The sequence below is a fragment of the Aphelocoma coerulescens genome, chromosome 4 (genome assembly GCF_041296385.1).
Source record: "Aphelocoma coerulescens isolate FSJ_1873_10779 chromosome 4, UR_Acoe_1.0, whole genome shotgun sequence".
Lineage (NCBI taxonomy): Eukaryota > Metazoa > Chordata > Aves > Passeriformes > Corvidae > Aphelocoma > Aphelocoma coerulescens.
Genome location: NC_091017.1, coordinates 67334371 through 67350007, shown reverse-complemented (window position 1 = coordinate 67350007; position 15637 = coordinate 67334371). Strand labels below are relative to the sequence as shown.

At 41.3% G+C, this 15637-nt stretch overlaps 1 protein-coding gene across 8 annotated transcripts in view; it reads left to right on the top strand.

Annotated features, from left to right (window-relative positions):
- The window catches only part of PPP2R2C (protein phosphatase 2 regulatory subunit Bgamma), a 207496-nt gene extending 192080 nt beyond the window's left edge, over positions 1 to 15416 (top strand). For all 8 annotated transcript variants that reach the window (XM_069014482.1, XM_069014488.1, XM_069014483.1 and 5 more), the window contains 3 exons: positions 46 to 215; positions 4888 to 4979; positions 14930 to 15416. In XM_069014482.1, coding sequence (XP_068870583.1) covers positions 46 to 215; positions 4888 to 4979; positions 14930 to 15221 — 554 coding nt within the window. In that variant the 3' untranslated portion in view covers positions 15222 to 15416. The remainder of the gene's footprint in view (positions 1 to 45; positions 216 to 4887; positions 4980 to 14929) is intronic.
- Positions 15417 to 15637: the final 221 nt, after the last annotated feature.

The window sequence follows — 15637 nt, the reverse complement described above, 5'->3', positions numbered from 1 at the left end:
TTTTTACAATTCTGATTTCTGTCTTGCTTCTTTTTCTTTGAACAGTTTATGAAGAACCAGAAGACCCCAGTAACAGATCATTTTTTTCAGAAATTATCTCTTCAGTGTCAGATGTCAAATTCAGTCACAGCGGTAGATACATGCTTACAAGAGATTACCTCACTGTCAAGGTTTGGGATCTGAACATGGAAACAAAGCCTGTAGAAACGTACCAGGTAGGAATCTCCTACATCTTAAAATGCAACATTATAAAAGGATCTCACTGTTAAAAACTGGATGTTTCTGTAAACTTCTCATTACCGTATCTGAGAAGCAGCAAGCTAAGAGAATTAATCAAGGTGGTTAAAATCGTCACAGTGGCATCCTTACAGCAGGAAAAGGGAAATTGCAGCATTAGTAAGGAAGTGTGAAGCCTGGGGAGTCAAAGTAGCACTCCCTGTGGATTAGGGTCTTGAAAGAAACGATTATTCTAACAAGAGAAATCATCTCTTCACTTTGGCATCTGCTTTTAAATGGTGTATTTCACTACTAACATTTAAAAGTAACTGAGGAAAAGATTTTGTATGTTGCTTAGAACTCTGCTTCTGCTGGGACTGCTGAGAGTTTACAACTTTGTCATTTCCGAACTTCCTTTTACAGCTTGATCTGTGTGTTTCTCCCTTGTGCCTAGTTCTAGAAGTGATCCATGTTAAATCCTGGCATCACCACTGATGCAGCAGCTCACAGATGCCAGACACACACATCTGGTTGCCTGAATTCACTGCGATATTATCCAGACAAAATGCCAGTGGCTCCAGCCAGTGCTAAGTTTGTACTCTGACATCTGTTATGTTTGGCAATAGAGGGCTGAGCTTACATTTTTTGTCTCTGGCTTGAAGAAGGAAAATATGTCTGTGACACAGAAGCTGCTTGTTATGAAAATGCAGTAAGAAAAAAACTGTTAAGTTACCTAAAAAAGTGTATGCAAAGTGGGGAAAATGCCATTCATCTGGCTCGTGCTGTGTACTGAGAGACAATCCTGTGACAGTGCTGGATCAGTCCCTTGTTTTCTGTGTCTAAATAATGGCAGGTGGGATACATTGGTTCACAGTAACTATAATTAAGATTGGTTTTAAAATAACATGATGAGAATTTGATAGCATTTCTTGTCAAAACAAGCAAAAATTTCCAGTATTTGTTAGCTAGCATTCAGTAAACAGAGTGGGCCCCAGTGTTTTTCAGTGCACCCATTACATTTCAGTGTATAGCATTCACTGTTCAATGTGTTAATATTGGAAAGTCTGAGCCTGTTTACCTTTAAGACTACAGAATTGGGTTTGCTCTTAAAATGGCAGCGCTTGTAATGCTAAATGTGTTAGAAATGTTGATATGCCATGAAAATGGAGTGGGAGGGTAAGGGCGAGACTGTGTTTTATATAACATAATAGAATCTTGGGTTTTGGGAACTTAGGTAATATATTATTTTATACCTATGCTAATTTACTAGGCAGCCTTGTCCCTGGGGAGGAATAGCTGGTCAAGCCAACCTGTTTGTCTTGATTTTGACAGCTGCTTTTATTTCCTCATGTAGGCAGCTGTGAAACAAGCTGTCCACTTTTAAATCAGTCTGACACCCAACAGTAGGGCCAATTAAAAAGTTATATTTCTTCATGCTGAGATGGGAAAATGAGTACTGGTAATTGCAGTCAGAAGTTTATAGAGGAAAAAAACCAAGACCCACAACAACAAAGCCCCTTATATAATATTAAAAAAATACGGCTAAATATTTATTTATAAATAAATAAATACTGTTCTTACCACCTTACTTAAATCTATGGATTGCCTTTCATTTTCAAATATTTATCCAGTGCCTTGTAAAGAATATACAGATGTGTTGTTGGGCATTGCAGGGGACTAAAGGAGAATCTGGAACTCAGGGGGCCTTGGGAAGCCAATAGCACAGGATTCCATAGAATTTGTGTGATCCAGCTGCTCTGAGAACCTTTCATGTTTTTAAGCTGCAGAGAGGAGAGAATTCTGTCTTAAAAAAAAGTGGTTTAAATTACTCTCTTAAATAATTTGTCTCAGAGATATCTCTCTCTCACATACCTAAATCTCATATATAAACGTGGCAATTTCTCAAAAGGTTTTTTGGGGTAGATCATTGGAAGGCAACAAATAAACCTAACATTTTCATGTTATGTATCCACATAATTATGATGACAAGTATATCATTAAAAGATTAAAAGGTGTTCATTAAAAGATTGAATTTCTCATTTCATCCACTGCATGGTAGCCACTTAGATATTGCCTAGCTGCAATAGTGAGGGTCACAACAGGAGATTTCACACAGAGTTGTAATAAAGAGCAGCGTCCATAACTGTACTGCTTCATTATAAGCTTAGAATTTTAACATTAGAAAAATGACAAAAATTAATTCCTCGTGCAGGTTTTTTTTCCTATCAGTGCTGTGGCTCAAAGAATGCTATTGAATAGAGCAGCTGTTGCAGCCCTGCTGAACACATTATCTGCTGACAATGTTTCAACATGATTTTCTCCTGTTTGTTTTGCACAAAAGAAAAAAGGGCAGAGTATGGTCACTGGACAGCACTAAAAGAGCAATGCAGTGGAATGGTCAGTGCCTGAATGTTGCAAGGCAGCCCTGCCTCACAGGTTACTCTTCTGGTGCTGCCAGGTGAATTACCCCAGCAGAAACCTTAGGAGCAGTAAGGTGAGTGCATTCATAGCTGGTAATAGCTTGATCCACTTTTGGCAGGCTCTGTAGCATAGTGATTTGGACCATGCATCACCAGTGAAATTCCTGGTTGTGTCTATTCAGTCCCAATAAAACAGGTCCCTGCATAGCTGTGTTGCTGTGTTAATCTGGAGCACAGAATTGCTAGATAATTTCATGAGGTCAGACCTAAAACACTGCAGTGAAGAAAAGGTTCTTGGTAATTAGGAATGAATTTGGTTTGCATTCAAGTACTATTGATATGTGGTAAGAACAATATATAACAGACAAGGCAAATCTGATTTTACCCTCAGTTGGTAGTGGCACATGAATATGCAAACAGTGAAAATTAAGCGTTTCTTCCAGTTAGTTTTTCATAGTCTCTCTGAGGGTCTGAATGTGTTCATATGTGGTAATCAAAAGGTCCACATAAAGAACAAGGTGGTTGTCCAAGGCAGTAGGGTGAGTCTGACAGTCTTGACAAGGTAAGACATCTGAGACAGGAATTGCAAAATGCTTTTGGACAAAGAAGATAGAAAGGCACAGCTCCAAGCTGTGGAGTTGGACACACTTTGCACAGGGTGTGTACATGACAGTGGTCATGACAGATGGCTGCTGGAAATGGTAACGAGAGAAAGACCTAGAAATGACAGTCATGGGGGCAAATGTGATCTACTTCCTTCTGCCTTACCCAGCCTTTCTATTTCTTCCAAGTATTGGGAGCTCACAGACATGACAAAGGAAAGAATTCCAGTTCTGTAACAAATTACACTGCTAACATAAAAAGGTTTTGAGTAAAGAGAAAAGGAAAGGATTTAATTGCAGAGAGTGTAGGAAACTGCATCAATAGTAAAAGTGTTCTGACCTATTGCTCACCGTGACGGTAAATGCATTTAATTGTGAAATGTTCTCCTCCATTTGCCAATTAATTGCTGTATAAGACATTATCTGTTAATGTACAGTTCAGTGTTCATGCATTTATTAATGAAAATTGATCCATTACAAAAATGTATAATCCTTAATAACCTTACATTACAAACATTCTTTGGATACTGTACAATTTGACTGTGAAAAATGGGTCAGTTTAAAGAAAATATAAGTGAAAGATCATTGTCCCTCATCTGGTCTTGATAGAAGTTATTTTACTAGAAGAAATGTTTGTGCTCTCGGGCCAGAGGAGAATGCTGAGCATCCATGAGCAGGAATAATTTCACTGGACTTGCAAGAACCTGTAACCTCAGGATGGCAGAGCTAAATTATACCCCTGTTCCATTGGATTGGTGTGTTTCTCCAAGAGGTCACCTACACATCTTTGTTTTACAGTTTCTACTGCAGCTAGAAGAAAATATCAGGAGTGGAAGTGCATTAGTAAATTTATCTAGGCAGGAATTTTCTACCACCATATTTCCTTATGGAATAAATCAAATCATCCAGAAGGAAAACTAATCAAATTCAGCAAAAGACTGAAACAGTTGGCATGCTCTTTATGATAATTGCTGTTCAGCAGAGATGTGTGGCCTAGAGGAGAGAGGTCTTCTGCTGGGTAGTCCTGCTTTTCCAGTGAGTAAATGATAATTTACAATGTTGTTTTTAAGTCTCAGCCAAATAGGATAAATCCTTGGGCTAAATTAGTGTTCTTATTTGCAGCCTGTGCAAGTACAACCTTGTACTGTATTTGGCTTCTGAAATACCTTACAAAAATAAATGTAATACCATACAGGTTCTTTTAATAGAGCCATGTTCTTTCTGCCATAAGTGAGAGTCCACTTATCTTGGAATAATGCATTTTTGTTACTATTTAAATTAGATTTCTTGCACATTAATTAGCACATCTAGGGTATCAGCTGGTGAAATGTCTCTGGGAATTAGGCTAGCACTGAGAAAATCACCCAAGCAGGAAACAAATATGTTGAAGAGGGGTGGTCTGCAGGCTGCTGAGGGAAGCATGTTTTGTGCCTTCCTGCAACAGCAACTCTGTAGCACCTATTAACTGGGCTGTGGAAAAGTACAGTTAGCTTCTTTGGTGTTTAAACACAGTATCTTCTGCAGAGCTACCAATCTATGCAGCATATTTTGGAAGTGAACGTGGAATATAAAGCAGAACATGAAGGGCTGGTTGGGGAGTTTTGTATTTTCTTTGATTTCAAGAATAACAGTTATTTTCTTTAAAACAGGTCCATGATTACCTTAGAAGCAAGTTATGTTCCCTCTATGAAAACGACTGCATCTTTGATAAGTTTGAATGTGCATGGAATGGATCAGACAGGTAATCAGTCCATCCTTCTGTCCTCATTTAGCAAAAGACTCCCCCTATGATGGGGAGCAAACCAAAAGTAGTTACCCGTGGTTCTTCTCCACAGCAATGTACGGCATCACACGCCAGTGTTTGGGTTGATAGAAGATGTTTGGATGTTTGTGCAGTTGTGTCTCTGACTGCCTTAGACATGATGTATGCCTTAATAACCTTGGCTCATGCCTTGGGGGAAAAAACCCTTCAAATTATATCCATTTTCACCCAAATCATAAATAGGCTGCAAAAGCTAGAAAGAATGATGCCGACTCACACAATCCCACCGACACACTAAGGAAACTTATGTGATCCTGTATTTGCACATGACCTGCCTCAGAAATTCAGTTCATTTACTGGAAATGAGTGTGAGGAAGGACTGCCACAGGCACCCTCTGATTCTCTGCAAATTGCTGCCAAATGACACTTCTGATACCTCCCTCCATCAGAGCAGTCCCTTTCCCTGTGTACTGATGGAGAGATCCTTGTTTTTATCTTGGACATAGTATCATGTTGAATGTTTTAATGAGAAATACTGGCACAAGTCAGAGTGTGCAAGCAAGGATGGAGTGGGCTAATGCCATAATGCTGGCAAATGGTGGCAGTACTTTGTGGAGTAGGAATATTGGACAGGAATGGCTGAGCACCCAAGAGGACTGGGTTAATAAAAATGGATAAAATCCAAGAGTATAATGCAAGGTGAGGATTTTAGTTAAAAAAAGAGCACAAACTTTCATCTTATCAGTTGGAAGCAACTCCCAGGGACATTTATATGCTAGGTGACTGTGGAAGGGATTAGCAGCCTACAAAATGCATGTGAAAGACAGCACAGGAGCCAATATTGAGTGACACAAAGTGACTCTTGGTTCAGCAGAGCTAGGAGCCAAGAGGCAGAAGTCTGGCACTGAGCCTGGAACTGCTCCTTCAGCTCAGCCTCTCGTTTGGGAAAAACAGTCTGTCTCATTGTATTGAAGCAGGCCTGCCCACCCTGCAGTGGGCCTGGACTGTGAAACAGGCAGTCTGAGACATCTGTGAAAAAGGCAAATATGATCCTTGAATGGGCAAGACTGGGCTATCCAGCAGAGAAAGAAGTAGTGGTGACATTATGTTGGGCTCTTATTCAAAGACCTTTGAACTGCATTTACACATTTCATGTCCCTCATCTTTAAGGTGGATGAACTAATCGAGCAGATAGACAGCTGCTCTAAAGAAGAGAGGCCAGGACTTTGGTTTTCATCAGCTTAGCAAAGGAGAAGCCAAAATTTTACTTGCTTGTATTAAGTATACCAAGGAGATATACGTAGGGAGGAAGAAGATCTAGCTAAGGTAAATGTGAATGATAATGACACAACAGCAAGTAGGTGTTGAGTGTCAACAGGTAGTTATAACCTGGAAATTAGAGGTAGTTCATACCTGTCCAAACAGTGACAAGCTGTCTTCCCATCCTGAGTGGTGGAGATACAAGAAACCCAACTGTTCTGATGGTGGTGCTCAGGAAATCTGTGAAAGCAGTTATATGCAACATCGGTTAAAATTATAAGTGTCTGAACTTGGAAGTGCAGAACAAGTCCTGTGTTCCACAAATGCAGATCAAATGTTATGCTGTACACTGGGTAAGGGGCACCTTTTCTTTGGACTACTTTCCTTTGCACAGTTCCTCTACTTGCCCAATGTCTTTGCTAAGAAATGAAACTTTTACCTTGTATCATTCATTGTGCAAATGAAAATTCATATATATTCCATTATCTCTGTTGCCTGCATGCCAGGGTGATGTATTTTCTGACAAGGATTAACTCAGCATTGAGTATCACCTGTGATACCAACTGCTGGCCGTTCAAAATTACATAGGTGGACCACACTCAGCAAAATACTTCCCAGATTGCTGTCATTGTAACTTGGGCACCAGCTGTTGTGGCTTTGGTATGGTCAAAGATTGGGAATGACTCACAGAAAGTTTAGGGGAAAATTCAAGTTTTGGGACTTTTCTCTGAAACTCCCAAACCCATACATGAATGGGTGTTTTAGCAGAGGGTTTTCTCAGTGTGGTTACTGCTTGAGTTTCGCACTATTAGAAATTCAAAATTTAAAGCATTTATTGGAAAACACAGTGCTGATTCCTGCCTAAGTCTGGCACAGAACAACAGTGCATTCAAATCATGTAGTTATTGTGAAACTTTGAAAAAGATCCAGAACTTTTCAGGTATTTTCAAACAATTTTGCTTATCCTTGGGAATTCCTGCATTGTACAGGATGGGCAGCCACTTACTCCCAGGCCTAGAGTCTCTCTCCTCTGGCCAGATGAAGTGCTGCTGTCCTCATTAGTGTGGTAAGACTGCTCTCTGGGTAGTTGCCTGGTAATAATGGAATTCTTGTTCAATATCAGGGTTTAAAGTGAGCGTAATATTTTCATTCCTACTTGACAGATCAGAAAGATCAATGCAGGGAGTAATTATTAAGTGGGAACATTAGATTGTGAGGGCTTCATTTATTGTACTGCCCCGACACTGAGGCATTATTAGTCATGCACAATTACCAAACCTGTCACTAAACACAATGTGCTACTCTTGATTGTAAAAAACTCTTGAGTAGAGGAGCTGGAAACATTTGACAAAAGAAAAGGGCTCTCTTTAATTTAGTTGTTTCTTTTTAAGAGTCAAATGTACAAGAACTGATGCTCATCTTTTGATTCACTCCTCTGAGCTCCTTGCTTATGAGTATGACAAGTATTGCTACACATTACTGGAATATCTTTTTATTGGTAGATCATAATTTAAATAATATTTAGGTACCAGTACCCCTTAAAAACAGTTCATTTGAACAGTAAGGTCACTTAATTTGAGTCTTTCAGTATGCAGCTTTTTAAAAAGGACTATTACTAAAGGTAAAAATTGCATATTGACAATTGTACTCGGAAGAGATGCTGCAGTACTTAGATTATTAATCCATTTACATAACAGTAATAACTGCAGTTTTAACATGTTATTTTTATCTTTTGCAAGACTTGAAAGCTATAACGACAATTTGTAGTGACAGGATTGTTCAGTTAAAAATGAAAGTGTGTTTATTATTTAGGTGAAAATACTTCTTATTAAGTTTTGTCATTACTAAGAAGTTAATCTAGGCGTTCATGGAACCTGATGGTGAGGCTGTTCACAAAAATAATCAACATACGTGAGCTCTGATTAGAACGTGATTGATGCTCAGTTACTCCAATGAACAGGAGCTAATACAATCAGACAGAGCCGATCTCATTTGCTGAAGGACACATTAATCACTATGTACTTTGGCAACAGCAGTGGTCAGAGGAGGGAGCCAAGCAGGGGCCTTATACTAATTCATCCAGATGAGCACGTATTATCTGTAGTTGAATATATTACACAAAAATCATGCTATCTTTCTTGTATATACATCATTACATGACTAGGTAGAATAGGTGAGCTCTACTTACACAGCAATTTAATTTAGCTCTTCCGTTCACATCCCAAGTCCGGTATTTTAATAATAACCTGGAGGACACTGTTTCCTTCCTACTGTCAACAGCTTTCAGTTTTATCTTAAAAAATAAGCACTTCTGTAGCTTTTTGTAAGGTAAAGAAGCCAGAAAAAAAAAAGAAAGAAAGGAAAAGAAAGAACAAATTCTACATGATAGCAAGTGAATACCTTAGTTAACTATTTTTTTTTTTTTTTAAGATTTCAAATGAATGGGTGTATAGGACCCCTGCCAGGGAGACTTCTAAATGCTGCCATGATAAGTGATATGCTGCAAGCAGATGAGTGAAGCCACATACAACTGTTCAGTCAGTCCTTTCCTACTGAACTGTCATTCATCCCCCTGAATATCCATCAGCCTTCACTCTAATTGGGCAGAACTGGCAGATCCCATTGGATGAGATGTTAAGAGTCTATTCCTGTCTGGCAGCACACTCCATGCTGGAGAGCTAGAAGACATCATTTTGTTCTCAAAGCTTGGCATGTCAAATACTAGCTTGGAAGTACTTGGGGATCCCTTGTTCTTCCTCCCAGTCTTACACCAGCCAGCTGTACCAGGATGCCACAACCCTGAATCCTATGTCTCAAGTATTTCCAGCAGCCTTTTCCCCAGGAAGTTTAAATAAATTCCTTCTTTGTGATGGGGAGTCAGTCAGACTTTACACAGCACAGCATACAGGAAAATTTCCCGGTATTTCAGGAGGTCCTCATTGCTTGCAACAGTACTTCGTCCTTTCCCTTTGTTATAATTAATCTCTTTTTTTATTCCTGTGAAAAATGTTTAGGAGTTTTTCTGGAACTGACCCTTTTTTTTATTGGATCAGCTTGTCATGAAACCTGATCTGGTGGACCTTACGTGTTAATCCTAGGAGGCTGCAGATGTCCTCTTCTGCACTGGTACACGTGGCAGTGAAATACCGAAAATTTAGGGGCTCAAAATATAATTGGGAGACAGTTTCAGGTCAAAGAAAAGGTCTCTTTTCATGCTGGGTGCCTTGAGGGACATCTTTGATGAGATTTGCAAGTGTGGGGGCAGGCTCTGGTGGGAGCTGCTCTCTGAGTCTCCTCCCCTCACACCTTCGAAGTCCAAGCCCTGCCTCTCTTGCCCCAGGGAATGATGTTCTGCTGCCACTTCTGTGCTGAGGGGCAGGGCAGCTGGGCTGGTTTGGTTTCCCTATCACCCTTAAGCCTGGTGTGTTCGGGTCCTTGAAGCCCTGCCGAGCCCTGCTCTTAGTCCTGTCACACCATCCCACGGCTTCCGTGGTCTCGTCAGCAACAGTGAAGGAGGGGAACTATGACACGAGCTGAATTTCTCCAGGCAGTAGAAATCTGCAGGTGAGTAAAAACTTCTCTGCATCTAGGAAGACTAATCTGGGCCAGAGCTAGCCCAAAAATTATCAGAGTTTAAAAAAAAAACCAAAACAACAAACTAAACAAGAAAAACAACATAAAACAGTGTGGGGCAAGTATTGGTTTGGTTTTTAAGCCAGCATTAATTCCAGCTGATATCCCCAAATATTCAGGGCGGTCCCTGACATCCAGGAATGCAGCTGAATGGAGCAATTTTGATAAAGGCTGTTGTGTGCAGGGATGGCTGCAACATGGATAACATTTAAGAGATTGACTTGAAGTATGGGAATAACAGATCTGAGAAATACAGAGATATGCCAATTCTTAGTGACTGACATGTTTGATGAAATCTCATTGCCTAAAAATTATTGTGGAATATCTCAGTAAAATGGTGAAAATCCTATTCAGATGCTTTTGAGGTTGGTGAAGTAGAGAATTTGTTGACCACCCAAGAGAAGCAGAACTTTTTAGAGGGGAAAACCCCATGCTGAAGCATTTCATTTAACAGAGTCACTACCAAAACCAAAATATTGAGACTCAGATGTTTAAAAGTATTAGGGTAATTAAAGATGCCAAAGCCATCAGTAGTTGAGAGGTTGCTTCTGTAGACCCTAAAACTCTGGCCCTAAATTAAACATCAGTGATACAATACTGGTGTCATATTTAATAAAATCATTATCCATAGGTAAACATCTGCTCCTTTTGAATATTAATGTTACAATGCAAGCAGGAATAACTTTCTTCTCTCAAATCCTTTATTTCAGACAATTTTACAGATCGAAAATTTACTTTTAGGAAAAACAACCCTACCTGAATTATTGCTGGCTACCAGATCAACATGGCACAGTGTAAAGGAGCCTGAGCTGAATGGGAGATGTACAGTTAATGTTCTGCTGATTTGGAAACCACATCTCCTGCCCAAATGAGCTTTGGTTCTTGGGGATTTGCTGTTTCCCCAGCCTTCAGCCCGAAGAAGGTGGGGGAGGGGGGGAGGATGCAAGCTAAAACACCTGGACAGCCAAGCAAGTTGTCTGCAAGACTGGAGGGCTGGGGGAGAGCACCAAGAAAGGGTGAGCAGTGAGACTTATTGGAGTAAAACAAAGACATGAGAGGGATGGGAAAAGGAAGAGAGAAGTAGATAAGGTGGGTTTTTTTTTAAATTGTAGAGCAGGATAGATGGAAATGAAAAAAGAAGAGTGGAGAGGAAGAGAAGGGGAAAGGGAAACCTATCTGGAAAGCATGGGTAAAGGCCAGAGTCAGAATTGGAGGGGAAGAAAGGGAAAAAGAGAGCAGAATGGTAACTAGGAAGGGAATGAGAAGTCAATCAAAGTAAGGATTGGTCTGCACTGGAGTTTTCCCTTTCCCCTTTTACCTTCTGTAATAATACATTTGGCATTGTTGTTACAAAAAAAGGAGGGGTAAGACTGGGTCACTGCGACCCCACATGAGGACTGAAGTTTGGCAGTGAGATGCCTCAGATCACATCATTGATAAGCAAGCGTGCCCAGGGTCAGTGCAGGCAGGAGGAAATTCTGGGTTGTCACTCCAAACACACATACCTGAAGAAGTGCCCGGAGCTTGCTTGGAGCAACTTGAACAGAGGGAGCAGAGAATACTCCGGGTGCTCTGCAGAGCAGCCCCGCTTGGAGAGAAAATGTGTTCCCTGCCTGGGGCAGCACAGGAGGGTTAATGTGGGACTGTGTAAATGCAGGGGCCTGCAGGTATGGGGTGTTGTCTCTCCTTCCAGAGCACTGGCTGGGCTGAAGAGGGTGAAATGTAGTAGTGGTAGTCATGCTGCAGCCATTGGGTTTTTTCCCTGCTTTTTTGTTTGGTTGGTTTGGCAGGGTGGGGTGTGGTGTTGTTTGGGGATTTTTGTGATCATGCTGCCTGTAGCTGTGGTGGTTTGAGCTGATGCAGTCAGGCTGAAGCTTTGCTCCAGCCTGAGCTATCAGTACACTGCTCCTTGGGGTGCACTGGAGCGTCCTAAATACCCTCTGCATGACAGAGATGATGGTACTTCTGACCTTGTGTAGCACAACTTGTAAACCTGCCTTCTAAAGAAAATTAAAGGTGGTTGGACAGGGCTTTCCTGGGCTGCTGCCTTACACACCTATGAAGTAGTGTGGGCTGTTTTAAATGAAGGGCTTTGGTTTCTTGAAACAGCCTCTCTTGCAAGGGTTTTGTGCAAGCCCTTGTCATAACACTGCTGTGCAGAGCAGTGTCTTGGGAATACAGAACAGACTCCTCCTATATTGAGCTGTAAATTTATATTATACTATTTATAAAAAACCAAATCTCCTTATCACATGGACTCCACTATTGAACATTGTATTTTCCTGAACAGAAAAAAATTGCAGGATTACATCTATTTTTACTCTCTTTTATTACTTTAAGCAGCAGGTAAGGTTATAATCCATCTGTGTTAGTGACCTTGAACAAGAATGGGCACTTTCTCATTTACATAATGCTGTTTTTTACTGAGCCATTAAACTGCAGAAAAATAGGGCCAGCATGAAAAGTAGTCATCCACATATGTTAAAAAAAAAACTGCAGTAAATCCAACTGAAGAAAGACTTTTAAAAATATGCAAGAGTTCAAGAAATTAAAAAGCAAATGGACTGTAAAGGCAGTTTTACTGCAAGCAAAACCTTCTAAAATAAGATCCTTAACAAACACCTCTCTCTGCATTTGGTGCACTGGTACTCTGCCAGCATGAAAACTGCTTCCTTGACAGTTCCTGCCTCCATCAGGGGGGATGCTCCTCTTTCCCCTGGGAGCCACAGCTCTGCAGCCCATGGCACAGAGGTGCCCCAGCGTTATGAACCTGTTTCAAAATTTTGCCTGGGAGAAAATATACAGCTGGACTGTTTGCATCACAAATTGTGTATGTTAGTGCTGAGATATGAAATAACCTCAACTTTTTCATGTTGCAAAGAATCATTACAGCAGGAGCTGTAATGACAAGACATGGTGATTTGGAAGGAATGAAACATTTGATTTACTGCTGTTGATTCAATTTCTGAAATGGGCACTAATCTTGATCAATAGGCTTTCTGCGGCTTCCGGGATACATTTTATCAAGCTGTCACACTGACTCCTGTTTTTTAACTTGTGAGGTTGTTAACTTGTGCCTTGCTAGGCAGGATTGTGCCAGGCCTTTGTGGGTGTGGAATGAAAGGGAAACCTCTCCGCAGGCAACCAGGGGCGGTCCTACTGCTGGAGAGCAGCAAGGAGCTCCCTGCCAGGGCTGGATGGGGCTGCTTGTGGACAAGTGCCCCTGTGCATCCCTCCAGCAGCGAGCTTCCTGCAGGTCTCCAGGAAGCAGCCCCTCTCCGTGAGATGAAGGCTGTAGGGGAGCTCTTGCCCAGGGCAGTGTGTGCTGGGTCTCTGTGCGATGCCGTCTGGTTCGCAGCAGTTCCCTTTGGCACTTCAGGAGCTGCGCAGAGCTCAGTGTGGTACCAGCTGCCATCCAACTGCAGTCAGCAGAGATGGAAGCAGGGTGGAGCTGGGTGATTGATGCCCAGTGTACAAACCCAGCTCACCCACTCCAGTTTCCCTGGAGCAGCTCTGGAGCCTGCGCTGCTCTCAGTCCCCAGCTGTAGCTGCAGCAGTGAGGGGCACAGCTCACATTTGTGCTTTCCCCGTGTATCATTCATTTGTATTACAGTCGCTCCTAATGGCCCCAAATGAGATCAAGACAGCGCTGGCTGGAGGCTGTGCACACTCTGTAAGGCACTCCTGAATCCAGGAGCATCTAATCTAATCAGCTAGTGAGTGTCTGTATGGTGGAGAGATGGCTTATGCCTGTGAGTTCTCCTGTATTCTCCCATATGCTCCATGTTTCCGTGGCCAGTCTGCTGCTCAACACAGATTTCCTCCCCCCCCGCAACAGCAAAGTGTGAAAGCAGCTGTCATTTGAGATGGAGGTTTGTTTATTAATGCCACACACGTCAAATTCTTTTGGCCTCTATTAGAAAGGCAAATAGTTCCTGATTGCCTGAGTCTTAAAACTGTACAGCTTTTTCGTGGAGACCTGACCATTTGGGGTGGATTCCCTCTTACAGAATGGAAATTCAGAACAAAACCATCCTGGGGCTGAGATAGGAGAGTAGAGAATGGCCCTAGTTTCGTATATGGAAAAAGTTCACAGAGGATGAGCTTTCAAACAAGGCTCTGAAACCCATGATTATGCTAATCCAATAACCTGAGGGCCATGGATGAAATCCTGAATTCATTAAAGTTAGTGACAAAATATCCTCCCCTAGGGACTAGGGGAATGAAGCAACTGGCAATCCATTATTTCAAACTGCAAGCTGATTAATGAGGTAATTTTTATACAGATCGAGGTATGTTTTCTATCCCCTTCTCCCAGACCCAGAAATATATCCTGACTTGATGTTTCATTCAAACTTTATATAAGAGATGCCAGAATCCTGACACCAGTGTGTTTATTTCTAAGAAGCATTGTAGATAAAAATTTTAGTGATGTCTGGACTTGCAAGGTCTGTGGCTTCAGCAAGGGAAAGAGTTTAATCTGGAAAGAATTTATTTGTGCAAACTCAATTGATTTTTCAGAACCTTTCAAAACACCCTTCTTCAAAATATTCTTTAAAATATATAATTATTTACTAAACCTTACTATTGTATCAAAAGATTTGAAATACATGGGAATTTTTTAGACTATTTCTGGAACCATGGTAAAACTCAGCTGTTACTAAAGGTAAAGCTCCAGAGAAAAAGCCTGAAATATATGATCCTTAAGCACTCATAAAAAGCTGGAGGGTAATTAAAAATGACGTATTAAAACATGCTGCTTGTATTATCTTGTGATATGATTATCATGATGTCAAGGAGTGGTCATTATTCGGGGTAACTGTAATTTTCATTGAATAATATGGAAGGGGAAGGCATTGGTAGAAGAAAACTATTAATTCTGGGGAGTACTGGGAAAACCCCTGTTTTTTTCTTATTCTTTCCTGTCTGAAACCCTAAGGTTAAACTCAGCTGTCCTGATCCAGCCATGTTGGTAGACTTTGCACAAGCTGCTGTTTGACTGCCTTTGTTGTTGCTCTCTGTCTGTCTCTCTGCAGTGTGATAATGACAGGTGCGTATAACAACTTTTTTCGAATGTTTGACCGCAACACCAAGCGGGATGTTACCTTGGAGGCTTCCCGGGAGAGCAGTAAACCACGAGCCATTCTTAAGCCCCGGAGGGTCTGCGTTGGAGGCAAACGGAGGAAAGATGACATCAGTGTTGACAGTTTGGACTTTACTAAGAAGATCTTGCACACAGCATGGCACCCAACCGAGAACATCATTGCTATAGCAGCGACAAACAATCTGTACATATTTCAGGATAAAGTGAACTCAGAAATGCACTAGATTTATCAATATCCCTCTATATTTACAAACCAGCCTCTTGAGAGTTGTAGAAGGATGTGATCTTCACAAAAATTGTGGCTTCTGTCGTGGGATTTGTAGGTTGCATCCTTTCATCCCTCAGCCTGTATCATTATTGGTGGCAAACCAATTATTTTCCATCACTGCAACTGTATGAGTAAAAGGCACGACTGCAAATCCAGTACTGTGGTCTGTATTGGTTCCTTTAAACAAACAGGGGTATTGATTCAGTTTGGGAGTGTTCCTGAGGAGGGCTGAGGCTCCTAAACTCCTGTCCATCCTTTTGAGGGTCTCAGTGGTTTGCAGGACTGTGGTGTTCTGGTGCCCTTCCTGCTTTTGCAGTCCACAGCATTTACCATACTGATAGAGCTTTTTGCCTCAATCTCTTGATTGTTTTT